The sequence below is a fragment of the Natator depressus genome, chromosome 5 (assembly GCF_965152275.1).
Source record: "Natator depressus isolate rNatDep1 chromosome 5, rNatDep2.hap1, whole genome shotgun sequence".
In the NCBI taxonomy this organism is placed as follows: Eukaryota; Metazoa; Chordata; order Testudines; family Cheloniidae; genus Natator; species Natator depressus.
This window is the reverse complement of record NC_134238.1, coordinates 1,689,584-1,704,937: the sequence shown is the minus strand read 5'-3', so window position 1 is coordinate 1,704,937 and position 15,354 is coordinate 1,689,584. Positions and strand designations below refer to the sequence as shown.

Here is a 15,354-nt window from a genome sequence, read left to right as displayed (position 1 = left end):
CTCTCCTGCACCCCAACACCCTGCCCGAGCCCTGAGCCCCCTCCTGCACCCATCTCCCTCCCAGAGCTTGCACCTGCACCCCAACCCCCTGCCCCAAGCTCAGCCCGGAGCCCCCTCCCACACTGCGAACCCCTCGGCCCCAGGCCAGAGCCCACATCCCCTCCCGAACCCCAACCCCCTGCCCCAGCCCAGTGGAAGTGAGTGAGGGGGTGGGGGCTTCGGAGAAGGGGCGGGGCCTTGGAGAAGGGGCGGGGTAGATCCTGGGTTGCCCTTAAATTCAAAAAGTGATCTTGGGCATAAAAAAGTTGGAGACCCCTGGTCTAGAGAATACTTAGTCCTGCCATGAGTGCAGGGGACTGGACTGGATGACCCCTCGAGGTCCCTGCCAGTCCTACGAGTCTATGTGCAGAGAGAAATAAAACTCACCAGCTGGTGACAGGCCTATGGGCCCGATAGGCCGTAGCCTGTCTCCAAAGGGCCAGTGACAGGTGCCTCAGGGGCAGTGTTAAACTCCTGCACCTAACCAATGCTGCCCCATGGTGGGGAGGGGGGGTTGCTTTCTGCCTGGCCCTAGCTGGTGGGCAGCGAGCAATGCCCTGTAGCGTGTCTGTTCAGAGCCTGGTCCTGGAACTAGCACCCTGTCCCCATGGTGGTGTTGTCAGGCACTGTGGCCTAAATGTGCATGAAAGAGCAACCCCCCAAGGGTGGGATGGTAAACACATGGTCTCTGTGTGTGTGCACATCTCCACTGAGGTTTTGCACACTCCCTTGTGGCAAAGAACCCAATGCACAGCTACAGACTAGGGACCGAATGGCTAGGCAGCAGTTCTGCGGAAAAGGACCTAGGGGTGACAGTGGACGAGAAGCTGGATATGAGTCAGCAGTGTGCCCTTGTTGCCAAGAAGGCCAATGGCATTTTGGGATGTATAAGTAGGGGCATAGCGAGCAGATCGAGGGACGTGATCGTTCCCCTCTATTCGACATTGGTGAGGCCTCATCTGGAGTACTGTGTCCAGTTTTGGGCCCCACACTACAAGAAGGATGTGGATAAATTGGAGAGAGTCCAGCGAAGGGCAACAAAAATGATTAGGGGTCTGGAACACATGACTTATGAGGAGAGGCTGAGGGAACTGGGATTGTTTAGTCTGCAGAAGAGAAGAATGAGGGGGGATTTGATAGCTGCTTTCAACTACCTGAGAGGTGGTTCCAAAGAGGATGGTTCTAGACTATTCTCAGTGGTAGAAGATGACAGGACAAGGAGTAATGGTCTCAAGTTGCAGTGAGGGAGGTTTAGGTTGGATATTAGGAAAAACTTTTTCACTAGGAGGGTGGTGAAACACTGGAATGGGTTACCTAGGGAGGTGGTGGAATCTCCTTCCTTAGAAGTTTTTAAGGTCAGGCTTGACAAAGCCCTGGCTGGGATGATTTAATTGGGGATTGGTCCTGCTTTGAGCAGGGGGTTGGACTAGATGACCTCCTGAGGTCCCTTCCAACCCTCATATTCTATGATTCTATGATTCTAAATCTCTGGTGTAATGCCTGTGGGTTGTGCCTGCCGGTGGTTTGCAGGCGTGAACGTCCACACGGCCTCTTGGAAAGCTCCTCTCAGGGAGGCTCTGCCTGCATGTCCAGCCCTGAGCTCTAAGTTTCCCGCCCATCTTGTGTGAAGGCCGCAAACGCTGCAAGTCTGGAGGGCGTTGTGGCTGGGAGAGCATCAGTTATTGCTCTGGTGTGTGCCGTGTGGAGTCCTGGAAGTGTGCATGGGGTGGAACAGCCTGAAAGGCAGGCAAAGGCCCTGGAGGGTGGGGGACACGGGGGCCTTTCAGGTGTAACCCTTCTGACAGGTGGAGCCAGCAGCATCCAGGGTCGGGTTCAATATCTGGGGGTTCCTTTCCATCGATCCAACACAGAACTGGCTCGAGCTCCCACCCAGTGACCTGGGACAATTACACCCCAGCCCCAAGGGCCTCTGAGAGGCAATACTTCCCCCCTCACAAGCACTGAGTCTGAGGGTAGAAAAGAAACTTTTAATAAAAGGAGGGAAGTAACTTGGAGTGAATTTGGGAAAACACCACACACAGGGTTCATAAACCTAAACCCTGAGTAAAGACCCACCCCCAAGTAGGTCGGGCAGTGCCCTTTTCCCCTCAGGGTCTTAGCTCCAGCAACCTAAAAGTCCCTTTCACATGCCCGACCTGACCCTTCTCTGCACCCCCCTCACAGTTGCTGTCCTTGGTCAGCGCAGACCCAGAGTTCACCTCTCCCCTGCGTGGGGTAAAGAGGCACCTTACTCGCTCCTCTGGCCGCTCACTGGCCACCTGCTCATTGCGCCTCTCCAGCGCCTCCCTGCTGGCCGCTCATTCACCAGCTGACTCCGTCACCTTCTGCCTCTCGGCCGTGACCTCTGCACATCCGTCTCTCAGTGATTTTCGGTTCTTTTGCAGGCAGGGCAGAAACCCAGTCCTACCACAACTGGTTCCAGCTCTGGATTGAGCAATTAAAATAATAATGGAAGCTTCTAATGAAGCTTATTTAGCTCTAAGTCTTTGAACAGTGGGAAAGAACAGGTTAAGCCAGTCTAGAAAAAATCTGGGGGCGGGGAGGTTTCAGCTGAGGGTGACAGGTTAAGCACAGTCCTGGTTTCCTGTATTCCTACAATAATTACAGCATTGGTAGCCATATTTCACTACCCCGGCGTTCGGTACTAAGGTGATTTGTACCCAACGTCAGCCACAGTTGATCACTTTTTGCTGCATATGTAAGCAGAGCAGGAACATAAACACAGGCAAGTCTCCCCCCTCCCAGCTAGCCGTCAGGGAAGCAGTGATTCAGCCCCCGCTTACACAGGGTCCTGGACAGCGGGGCTGGAGGGGTAACGAGTGGCCCCGCTGAGCTGGAGGGAGGGAGGTTCCTACCAGGGAAGGGACGTGGGTGAGTGTTCCCACCAGTTCCTGTCGCCGCGTTCCCACTGCACTGGGGCCTGGCCCCAGCGGCACGGCGCGGTGGGAGCTGGGCTTGTTAATTCTGTGGAAAGCTGCTGCCGGGCCTGCCAGCTGAACGCCGCACCCGGGCCTCACAATGGGACTAAAAGCCCTGTTCAAACCACCCTGGAGGTGAAGGCCTGAGGCCCCCCACAAGCACCAGGGCTCCACATGGAGGGGGCTCTTCCTGGGCCTTTGCAGCTGGGCCGCTCTGGGCCATGCAATCCCACCATCCCATTGCACCCATGTAGTGCTTGTGGAGTGCCAGGTCATATGCAGCTCTGGCAGGAGGGCCCTGCCCTAAAGGCCTGGTCCAGTACCTAGGGTTGTCAACGCTTCAGGATTAGCCTGGAGGCTCCCGGAATCGGCATCAATCTCCCGGTGACTAGTGAAAGCAATCCAGAGATTTTAATAGGATATTTTAAGGCAATGACATTATGTCCTGTTGGGGAAGAAAATCTCTCGGAATTGTTTCTGTCTGAGTTGGCAACCCTACCAGTAGCAGCAGCCAGAGGGCAGGGGAGGCTGTACAGAGCCCTGGCCTGGTGGGCCCCTTTGCACTTAGAATCGTAGAAGATCAGGGTTGGAAGAAACCTCAGGAGGCCATCTAGTCCAACCCCCTGCTCATGACAGGACCAACCCCAACTAAATCATCCCAGCCAGGGCTTTGCCAAGCCTGACCTTAAAAACCTCTAAGGAAGGAGATTCCACCACCTCCCTAGGTAACCCATTCCAGTGCTTCACCATCCTCCTAGTGAAATAGTGTTTCCTAATATCCAACCTAAACCTCCCCCACTGCAACTTGAAACCATTGCTTCTTGTTCTGTTATCTGCCACCGCTGAGAACAGCCGAGCTCCGTCCTCTTTGGAGCCCCCCTTCAGGTAGTTGAAGACTGCTATCAAATCCCCCCTCATTCTTCTCTTCTGCAGACTAAGCCCAGTTCCCTCAGCCTCTCCTCATAAGTCATGTGCTCCAGCCCCCTAATCATTTTTGTTGCCCTCCACTGGACGTTTTCCAATTTTTCCACATCCTTCTTGTAGTGTGGGGCCCAAAACTGTACTCCAGATGAGGCCTCACCAATGCCAAATAGATGGAAATAATCACTTCCCTCAATGTGCTGGCAATGCTCCAAATAATGCAGCCCAATATGCCTTTAGTCTTCTTGGAAACAAGGGCACACTGCTGACTCATATCCAGCTTCTCATCCACTGTAATCCCCAGGTCCTTTTCTGCAGAACTGCCCCTTAGCCAGTCGGTCCCCAGCCTGTATCAGGACGGAAGAATCCCATGCACTAAGTGCAGGACTCTGCACTTATCCTGGTAGAACCTCATCAGATTTCTTCTGGCTCAATCCTCCAATTTGTCTAGGTCACTGTGGACCCTCTCCTTACCCTCCAGCGTATCTTCCTCTCCCCGCAGCTTAGTGTCATCCACGAACTTGCTGAGGGTGCAATCCATCCCATCATCCAGATCATTAAAGAAGATGTTGAACAAAACTGGCTCCAGGACCGACTCCTGAGGCACTCCCCTTGATACCGGCTGCCAGCTAGACATTGAGTCATTGATCACTAACCGTTGAGCCCGACAATCTAGCCAGGTTTCTATCCACCTTATAGTCCAGTCATACAATCCATACGTCTTTAACGTGCTGGCAAGAATACTGTGGGAGACCATGTCAAACGCTTTGCTTAAGTCAAGGTATATCATGTCCACCACTTTCCCCTCATCCACAGAGCCAGTTATCTCATCATAGAAGGCAATCAGGTTGGTCAGGCATGACTTGCCCTTGGTGAATTCATGTTGACTGTTCCTGATCACCTTCCTCTCCTCCAAGTGCTTCAAAATGGATTCCTTGGGGACCTGCTCCATGATTCTTCCAGGGACTGAGGTGAGGCTGAGCAGAATGTACTTCCCTGGGTTCTTCTTCTTCTCTTTTTAAAATATGGGTATAATATTTGCCTTTTTCCAATTGTTCGGGACCGCCCATGATCACCACGAGTTTTCAAAGATAATGGCCAATGGCCCTGCAATCACATCAGCCATTTCCCTCAGCACCCTCGGATGCATTAGATCTGGACCCATGGACTTGTGCATGTCTAGCTTAGCTTTTCTAAATAGTCCTAAACCTGTTCTTTCACCACTGAGGGCTGCTCACCGGCTCCCCATACTGTGTTGCCCAGAGCAGCAGTCTGGGAGCTGACCTTGTCTGTGAAGACTGAGGCAAAAAAAGCATTGAGTACTTCAGCTTTTTCCACATCCTCTGTCACTAGGTTGCCTCCCCCATTCAGTAAGGGGGCCCACACTTTCCTTGACTATCTTCTTGTTGCTAACATAGCTGTAGAAACCCTTCTTGTTCCCCTTCACATCCCTTGCTAGCTGCAACTCCAGTTGTGCCTTGGCCTTCCTGATTACACCCCTGCATGCTTGAGCAATATTTTTATACTCCTCTCTAGTCATCTGTCCATGTTTCCACTTCTTGTAAGCTTCTTTTTTGTGTTTAAGATCACCGACGATGTCACTGTTAAGCCAAGCTGGTCGCCTGCCATATTTGCTATTCTTTCTGCACATCGGGATGGTTTGTTCCTGCACTCTCAGTAACGCTTCTTTAAAATACAGCCAACTTTCCTGGACTCCTTTCCCCCTCATATTAGCCGCCCAGGGGATCCTGCCCATCAGTTCCCTGAGGGAGTCAAAGTCTGCTTTTCTGAAGTCCAGGGTCCGTATTCTGCTGCTCTCCTTTCTTCCTTGTGTCAGGATCCTGAACTCGACCATCTCATGGTCACTGCCTCCCAGGTTGCCACCCGCTTATACTTCCCCTACCAGTTCTTCCCTGTTTGTGAGCAGCAGGTCAAGAGGAGCATGGCCACTAGTTGGTTCCTCCAGCACTTGTACCAGGAAATTTTCCCCAACACTCTCCAAAAACTTCCTGGATTGTCTGTGCACTGCTGTATCGCTCTCCCAGCAGATATCGGGGTGATTGAGGTCCCCCATGAGAACCAGGGCCTGTTTTCTGGAAACTTCTGTTAGTTGTCCGAAGAAAGCCTCGTCTACCTCATCCCCCTGGTCCGGTGGTCTATAGCAGATGCCCAACACGACATCACCCTTGTTCCTCTCGCTTCTAAACTTCACCCAAAGACTCGCAATAGGCTGTTCTCCAGTTTCATACCGGAGCTCTGAGCAATCGGACCGCTCCCTTACATACAGTGCAACTCCCCCACCTTTTCTGCCCTGCCTGTCCTTCCTGAACAGCTTATACCCATCCATGACGGTGCTCCAGTCACACGAGTTACCCCACCAAGTCTCTGTTATTCCAATCACATCATAGTTCCTTGACTGTGCCAGGACTTCCAGTTCTTCCTGCTTGTTTCCCAGGCTTCTTGCATTCGTGTACAGACACCTAAGATAACTAGCCGATTGCCCCACTTTCTCAGTATGAATCAGGAGGCCTCCCCTGTTGCACTCTCCTCCTTGTGTTTCCTCCCGGTATCCCACTTCCCCACTTACCTCCGGGCTTAGGTCACCATCCCCCAGCGAACCTAGTGTCACGGAGTGTGGGGGAGTCCAGGCCCTGCACCCCTCTTCCTGGGATTCACTGAGACTCTCAGCCAGCCAGTAAAACAGAAGGTTTATTGGACAACAGGAACACAGTCCAAAACAGAGCTTGTGGGTACACCCAGGACCCCTCAGTGAAGTCCTTCTGGGGGAGCAGGGAGCTTAGACCCCAGCCCTGGGGTTCCCTGTGTTCCTCCACCCAGCCCCAAACTGAAACTAAACCCACCCAGCAGGTTCCCTGCTGCAGCCTCCGTCCACATTCCTGGGCAGAGGTGTCACCTCCCTCTCCCGCTCCTGGCTCAGGTGACAGGCTCTCAGGTCTCCCGTCCCCAGGGCACATTCCCAGGTCAACACTCCCCCCTCCCTGCTGCGTCACATCGTCACATCTCTCCCCCCTTCGAGACTGAACTGAGCGGGGTCACTGTGACCAGTGACCTGGGGAAGTTCGGGGCCCCCTCTCCGGGACAGCGCATCCGCTATCAGGTTGGCACTTCCCTTCACGTAGACCACGTCCATGTCGTAATCCTGCAGGAGCAGGCTCCACCTCAGGAGCTTGGCGTTGGCTCCTTTCAACTGGTGCAGCCAGGTCAGGGGCGAGTGGTCGGTGTACACGGTGAAGTGTCGCCCGAAGAGATAGGGCTCTAGTTTCTTGAGGGCCCACACCATGGCCAGGCACTCCTTCTCGATGGCCGCGTAGTGTTGCTCCCGGGGTAGCAACTTCTTGCTCAGGTACACGATGGGGTGTCTCTCCCCCTTTTCATCCTCCTGCATTAACACCGCCCCCAGTCCCGTGTCGGAGGCGTCGGTGAACACCACAAAGGGCTTGTCAAAGTCTGGGTTTGCTAGAACTGGGCCACTGACCAGAGCCTCCTTCAGCGCCCGGAAAGCCTCCTGGCACTGCTCGGTCCAGACCACCTTGTCTGGCTTCCCCTTCTTGCATAGCTCAGTGATGGGGGTGGCTATGGCGCTAAAGTGGGGCACAAATCTTCGGTAGTATCCTGCCATCCCAATAAAGGCTTGGACCTGCTTTTTGGTGTGGGGAGCGGGCCAGTCTCTGATCACCTCCACCTTGGCCGGTTCCGGCTTTAGGCGGCCGCTCCCCACCCGATGGCCCAGGTAAGATACTTCAGCCATCCCCACCTTGCACTTCTCCGCTTTGACAGTCAGCCCAGCCCCCTGGAGTCGGTCCAGCACTTGTCTAACCTGGGACACGTGGTCCTCCCAGGTCTGGCTAAAGACACAGATGTCGTCAATATACGCCACGGCAAAACTCTCCATCCCCCTCAGGAGCTGGTCCACCAGGCGCTGGAAGGTGGCCGGCGCTCCCTTGAGGCCGAAAGGCAGGGTCAGAAACTCATAGAGCCCCAGAGGGGTGATAAAGGCCGATTTCAGCCGGGCATCTGCATCCAGCGGCACTTGCCAGTAGCCCTTTGTAAGGTCCATGGTGGTAAGGTACCGAGCTCCTCCCAGCTTGTCTAGGAGCTCGTCCGGCCTGGGCATGGGGTAGGCATCCGATACTGTGATGGCATTGAGCTTCCGATAGTCCACACAGAACCGGACTGACCCATCCTTTTTGGGGACCAGCACCACCGGCGAGGCCCAAGGGCTGGCCGATGGCTGGATCACCCCCAAAGCCAGCATGTCCCGGACCTCTCTTTCCAGGTCCTGAGCAGTTTTCCCTGTGACTTGGAAGGGGGAGCATCTTATCGGCGGGTGCGACCCTGTCTGCACTCGGTGGACAGTCAGATTAGTGCGTCCAGGCTGGTTGGAAAACAGCTGTCGGTACGGATGCAGCACCCCCCTGACCTCAGCTTGCTGGGCAGGGGTGAGCTGATCCGAGAGGGGGATTGTTTCCAGGGGGGAACCAGCTCTGGTCCCAGGGAATAGATCTACTAAAGGGTCATCTCCCTGCTCCTCCCACTGACCACACACAGCTAACACCACATTCCCCCTGGCATAACATGGCTTCATCATATTCACATGGTACACCCGGCGGTGGTGGGCCCGGTTCGACAGCTCCACCACATAATTTACCTCATTGAGCTGCTTGACGACCTTGAAAGGGCCCTCCCAGGCGGCCTGTAGTTTGTTCTTTCTCACGGGGATGAGAACCATCACCTGATCCCCGGTGGCGTAGGCACGGGCCCGCGCCGTGCGGTCATACCAGACCTTCTGCTTCCTCTGGGCTCTGGCCAGATTCTCCCTGGCCAGGCCCATGAGTTCAGCCAGTCTCTCTCGGAAGGTCAGGACATACTCCACCACTGACTCTCCATCGGGAGTGGCCTTCCCCTCCCACTCGTCTCTCATCAGGTCCAGGGGGCCCCTCACTCTCCTTCCATATAACAGTTCGAAAGGCGAAAATCCGGTAGACTCCTGGGGCACCTCCCTGTACGCGAACAGCAGGTGAGGTAAGTACTTGTCCCAATCCTGCGGGTGCTGGTTCATAAAGGTTTTCAGCATCATCTTTAGCGTCCCGTTAAACCTCTCCACCAGCCCATTGGACTGGGGGTGATACGCTGAGGCCCAGTCATGCCGGACCCCACATTTCTCCCACAAGCACCGGAGCAGGGCCGACATGAAGTTGGAGCCTTGGTCTGTCAAGACTTCCCTGGGGAACCCCACTCGGCTGAAAATGGTCAGGAGCGCATCTGCCACGGTGTCTGCTTCAATGGAAGCTAAGGGCACTGCCTCGGGGTAGCGGGTGGCGAAATCTACCACCACCAGAATGTATTTCTTCCCCGACCGGGTCGTCTTGCTGAGAGGCCCCACGATGTCCATGGCCACCTTCTGGAAAGGCTCCTCTATGATGGGCAAAGGTCTCAACGCCGCTTTCCCCTTGTCCCGGGCCTTCCCCACCCTCTGACAGGGGTCACAGGATCGGCAATACTGCCGGACGGTGGTAAAGACCCCGGGCCAGTAAAAGTTCTGTAGCAACCTCTGCCGGGTGCGCCGGATTCCCTGGTGCCCTGCGAGGGGGATGTCATGGGCCAGGGACAGGAGCTTGCGGCGGTACTTCTGGGGGACCACCAGCTGCCTCCTGACCCCACAGGACTCCCCTTGCCCTGGGGGAGCCCATTCTCGGTACAGGAACCCCTTCTCCCACAGGAACCTCTCCTGGCAGCCTCTCCTCATGGTCCGTCCCTCACTGAGGTCGGCCAGGTCCCTGAGCTTCTGCAAGGAGGGATCTTTCCTCAACTCGGCCTGGAACTCAGCGGCTGGGGAAGGGATGGGGCCCGGTTCCCCCTCCGTGGCCAGGTCTGAGGCCGCAGCCTCTCTGAGCCGTGCCCCTCGGCGCTCCCTCCCCACCCGAGTAGGGTCTCGCGCCTCCAGTGTGGTACCCTCCCCAGGGTCAGGTCGCAGTGCCCCTCGCCGGCTCTGGCTACGGGTCACAACCAGGGCGGTCTGGGGGTCGCTTGGCCAGTCCTCTAGGTCTCCCCCCATCAAAACTTCAGTGGGCAAATGGTGGTGTACCCCCACATCCTTGGGGCCCTCCTTGGTCCCCCATTTCAGGTGTACCCTTGCCACGGGCACCTTAAATGGGGTCCCGCCCACCCCCGTCAGGGTCAGGTAGGTGTTGGGCACCACCCGATCTGGGGCCACCACCTCGGGCCGGGCCAGCGTCACCTCCGCGCCCGTATCCCAGTATCCATTGACCTTCCTCCCATCCACCTCCAGGGGAACAAGGCACTCTCTCCGGAGGGACAGCCCCGCACCCACCCTGTAAACCGAGCACCCTGAGTCCAGAGCCTCCAGCCCTCTGGCGGGGCTGGCTGGGGGTACTCTTCCCTCCTGAGCAGGTGGCAAACTGGTAGCCCCCCTTTCCTGGGTCGCCTGCCCCTCGTCCAGCTGAGTCCCTACCCAGTTAACCCTGGGTAGGTTGGGTCTGCTCAGTTTGTCCCTGAGCCCGGGGCACTGGGCCCGTACGTGGCCTCTCTGGCCACAGTGATAGCAGCTCAGGTCACGTTGGTCCCCTCGAACGGGTCGGAGGGGCCCGACACCAGGCGTTCCCCTTTGGAGGGGGTTCTCCCTATTTCCCCGCTGGGAGGCCCCATGGTGACTCTCTCTCTGCCTCGGGGGGGGCCTGTTCTTTTGGGACTCCTCCCTGCTACCCCCTGACCGGCTGTTCACAAACTCGTCGGCCAGCTGCCCTGCATGCTGGGGGTTCGCGAGCTTTTTGTCCACCAGCCACAGCCTCAGGTCGGAAGGGCACTGTTCATACAGGTGCTCCAGTACAAACAGGTCAAGCAGGTCCTCTTTAGTTTGGGCCCCCGCTGTCCACTTGCGGGCATATCCCTGCATCCTGTTGACCAGTTGTAGGTAGGTGACCTCAGGCGTTTTACGCTGACTCCGGAACCTTCTCCGGTACATCTCGGGGGTCAGCCCAAACTCACGGAGCAGGGCCTGTTTGAACAGTTCATAGTCCCCTGCCTCTGCCCCTGTCATCCGGCTGTAGACCTCCACGGCTTTGGGGTCCAGTAAGGGGGTGAGGAACTGGAGCCTGTCTACAGGGTCAACCCTGTGCAGCTCGCAGGCATTCTCAAAGGCCGTCAGGAAGCTATCTATGTCCTCCCCCTCCTTCCGCTGGGCCAGGAAGCACTTATCAAAGCTCCTTGCAGTCTTGGGTCCCCCCTCACTCACCGCAGCCGGGGCCCCACTGCTCCTCAGCCTGGCCAGCTCCAGTTCATGCTGTCTTTGTTTCTCCTTCTCCTGCTGCTCATGTTGACGTTCCCTCTCCTTCTCCTGACGCTCCCTCTCCTTCTCCTCCTGCTCATGTTGACGTTCCCTCTCCTTCTCCTGACGTTCCCTCTCCTTCTCCTGACGCTCCCTCTCCTTCTCCTGACGCTCCCTCTCCTTCTCCTCCTGCTCATGTTGACGTTGTTTCTCCTTCTCCTCCTGCTCATGTTGACGTTGTTTCTCCTCATGTTGACGTTGTTTTTCATGATCCTCCAGCTCCCTCATTTTCCTCTCCCTCTCCCATTCCAGCCGCATCCGCTCCAGGGATGGGGAGCTCCGCTGGGAGGATCCCCTGCTGGCTGCTGGGGTCAGGGGGCCCTCGGTATTCGCTGGGCTTCCCACAACCCCTCCCCCAGGCATAGGTAGGAAGGGTCTCGGGGTGTCCTGGGCAGCAGTCTGACCCCTCCCAGCCTGGTCAGGCCCCAGGGCCCACGCTGCGTCCGCCGGGCGGCTTCCCTCAGGGACAGGGATCGGGTCATCCAAGCGATCCCTCTCCTCCAGCTGGGCAATCAGCTGGTCCTTGGTGGACCTCCCGACGCGCAGCCCCCTCTGCCTGCACAGCTCCACCAGGTCGCTCTTAAGGCGTTTAGCGTACATCTCCCGGCTGGCCACTCGCAGGCCGGGCAGCTGTCCACGGTTTCCAGGAAAAGCCCCTAGTGTGCCAGTCCTTCTTGAGGTCACCACCTCTTTGCCAGGGTCGAGCTGCAGACTCCTCCGCCCCTGGGACCGCTCGCTGCAATCCCCCGGGGGACCCTGTTACTGCAAAAGTCCTTCTCTCTGGTCACACACTCCCAGGGGTTAACCGCCCCCTGAAACCGTCTCTCTCTGAATCTTCAGCACGCCTGGTCCCCGTCAATCCCCCTTCGTTTTACTGTTCCCCAGTCACTTACTGCAGGAAGCGCCGTTCACGGGGTGCAGTAGATCCCACCGCTGCCACCAGTTGTCACGGAGTGTGAGGGAGTCCGGGCCCTGCACCCCTCTTCCTGGGATCCACTGAGACTCTCAGCCAGCCAGTAAAACAGAAGGTTTATTGGACCACAGGAACACAGTCCAAAACAGAGCTTGTGGGTACACCCAGGACCCCTCAGTGAAGTCCTTCTGGGGGAGCAGGGAGCTTAGACCCCAGCCCTGGGGTTCCCTGTGTTCCTCCACCCAGCCCCAAACTGAAACTAAACCCACCCAGCAGGTTCCCTGCTGCAGCCTCCGTCCACATTCCTGGGCAGAGGTGTCACCTCCCCCTCCCCCTTCTGGCTCAGGTGACAGGCTCTCAGGTCTCCCGTCCTCAGGGCACATTCCCAGGTCAACACTCCCCCCTCCCTGCTGCGTCACATCGTCACACCTAGTTTAAAGCCCTCCGTGCTAGGTTAGCCAGCCTTCCTGCGAAGATGCTCTTCCCTCTCTTCATTAGGTGGATCCCTAAAGGTGCCCCCAAGAGGAGGCAACCTTACTTCTTCCACCCCGGAGCTGCGGGCCGGGCACCATGCGGGGAGGCGGGGAGCTACCCATGTTCTGGGGCCTCCCTACCCTTCACTGGCAAAGTCCTGGCCTTCCACGGTCAGGCCCCTGCCCTGCATTTTCCCTGTTTTCCCTGAGCCTGGGTTGTGTCTTAGCAATTGCACCTGTCTCTACCTCTGCCAGGGGCTTCCCTCTGCCTCCCCGGAGCTCTTCGGCTCCCGCCAGCATCTCCCCCCACTATGGCATGCTGGGCAGCAGGCCCTGCCCTGAGGGCTCCCAGGCTGAGGGCACCGATGGTGGCAGAGGGGACGGGCAGGACAGGATCAGGCTCGTCGGGGGGGCAGGGGTGGTGACTGCTAGATCCTGAGCGCTGCGTGGTGCAGAGGACGGGGTTGTCGTGTCCCGCTGGAGGTGTTGCAGGAGTTTGGGGTGAGGCTATTCTGGGCCCCAGGCGGGGTGGATGTCGGGTGGTTGGGGGCTTGCAGGGGAGGAGGCAAGCGAGTGGGAGCCCCGTGCGGTGGTGGGGGCGCAGGGCAGGGCTGAGAATGGTGCAGCCGCTGCTGAGGGAGTAGGTCCCCCGCCCCCCACTGACGGCTGTCTCCCCGCAGCCCGGGGGCCCTACACGGCAGCGAATGTCAGCGAGGCGGCTGCCCCGGCCAGCCTAGTGCCAGGAGCCCCACGCGCCCGCCCGCGGCTCCCGCCCGCAGCTCCTGCCCTTCCCCTGCTCCCTCGCCGGTGCCGGCTGGGCTGGGCTCCCCTCACTCTCCCCGTCTCTCCCGCAGGTGGCGGTGCGGACAGCAAGGCCGTGGTGCGCTACAGCAAGGAGCAGCGCCCCACCACCCTGCCCATCCAGCCCTTCGTCTTCCAGCACCACTTCAGCAAGCAGCCCAAGGCCCGGGCCCTGCACAGCCACTTCGCTGCCAGCCTGGCGCAGCTCTACGGCGCCTCCAGCAGCCGGCCCGCCAGCCAGCAGCCCTCCTCCAACTCCCGGTCCTCCACCTCGGCGGAGCAGCCCGGGGCCGCGGGGGGCCCCCCGCATGGCGCGCTCCTGGCCCAGCGCTCGGCGGACGGAGCCGCCTCCCTCAGCGACGGCTACGCCAAGAAGCCGGCCCCGGAGAGCACCCGGCCGTCCCCCCTGGGGAGCTACTCTCCGGTGTGCAGCATGGCCCCTTTCTTCCAAAGCCTGGACTCCTCCTCCGGCTCGCCCACCCCGGAGAGAGCCGGCGAGAGCCACCCTCCCCGCAGCAGGTCCTGCCCGCTCTCTGCCAACCTGCTTCCCACCAGGGCCTCCCCCGCGGCAGGCGCCGCGCTGCCCGCCCAGGCTGATGCCCTGCACCGCCAGGAGAGCCCCCGGCCAGGCCCTAGGAAGGAGGCGCCGTTGGAGCAGAGCACGCGGGTCTCTGAGTACCGACTCCATGGCGGCTCCCTCCCGCCTCTGGCATCCGAGGGGGCGAGTGCGAGCCGAGCGGGGGGCCCTGCGGAGCTCCACTGGACAGGCACCAGTGAGGCTGGAAGTTCGGGGTCGCTGAGCAGTGTGGGCACGCGGCCCCTCAATGGTACGTCCCTGCTACTGGGCACTGAGTGTGGGTCAGCCCCGGACAGCACGCCCCCCAGGTGCCTTGCGCTGAGCACCCAGGCCGCCCCATTGCTACGGCCCGGCCCTGAGCGACCCCCAGCCCCCCTCCAGCTCTGAGCCCCCCCGGCGCCAGGGCAGCCCGGCAGCGCTGCTCTCTTGCCCCACTCTCTGCAGTCTGTGTGTGCTCGCTGCCCCCCTCAGCGACGGCCTGTCCTGTCCTTGCTGCTCAGCTCTGGCTCCTGTTCCCTTGGCACGCAAACCCTCTAACATCTCTGAAGCGCGGCTGGACTGTAACTAATGTGCTGTGTCTCTGTCTCTGTCCCTTTCCCTGTCTCTCTCCCCCCCGCCCCACACTGGTCCCCGTCACCCTCCACCGCTAGCAAACCACCTCTCCCCTCAAGCGCTGAAGTGGCGGGAGTACAGGCGGAGGAACCCCCTGGGCCTGGACCGCGGCTCGGGGGTGGCTGGGTTAGCAGGCAGCCTGGACAGGAGGCAGCAGGAGCCCCAGCTCGCCCGGAGGAACCCCATCTTTGAGTTCCCTGGTTCCCTCAACACCGGCCACGTTCACGGCAGGCTGAATGGTGCGCCTCTACCTCGCTGGTGGGGGGCAACATGGGTCACGCTCCCCCAGCTTCTGCCCCACAGGGCCAGGCCAGGTTAGATGGGCTCCTGCCCCCACGGGGCTGCTGGCCTGGCCCTGTGGGGCAGGAACACACCGGTGACCGTATGGGGAAGGGCAGGTGTGAGCTTATCCCCCCGACAGGCCCAGCCAGCCACCCCACTCTGCACAGCGGGCAGGGAGCGGCTCTGAGCACACGTCCCCCAGCTCTGGGCAGGCAGAGCTGGTCCTAGGGCAGGCGCCCTCTGTGCCCCATCAGAACTGGCCAGGAGCCCCTGGGCCAAAAAGGAGCCTGTGGCAGCCACCTCCATTTTCCCACAGCCCTTGGAGCCGATGGGCCCTGCGTCCCACTGTCCGTCTGCTCAGATCCCGGGGCTGCACTGGCTGCAGGGAGCTCTAGCTTCCCGGGGCACCGCGGGGAAAGTGCGGCTGGTGC

General features: G+C 59.0%; 1 protein-coding gene across 7 annotated transcripts in view; it reads left to right on the top strand.

The window, feature by feature from the left end:
* The window catches only part of RUSC2 (RUN and SH3 domain containing 2), an 86,946-nt gene that overhangs the window by 53,996 nt on the left and 17,596 nt on the right, over positions 1-15,354 (top strand). For 6 of the 7 annotated variants that reach the window (XM_074952207.1, XM_074952209.1, XM_074952205.1 and 3 more), the window contains 2 exons: positions 13,506-14,279; positions 14,680-14,880. In XM_074952207.1, coding sequence (XP_074808308.1) covers positions 13,506-14,279; positions 14,680-14,880 — 975 coding nt within the window. The remainder of the gene's footprint in view (positions 1-13,505; positions 14,280-14,679; positions 14,881-15,354) is intronic. The other variant, XM_074952212.1, reaches the window with a different exon arrangement.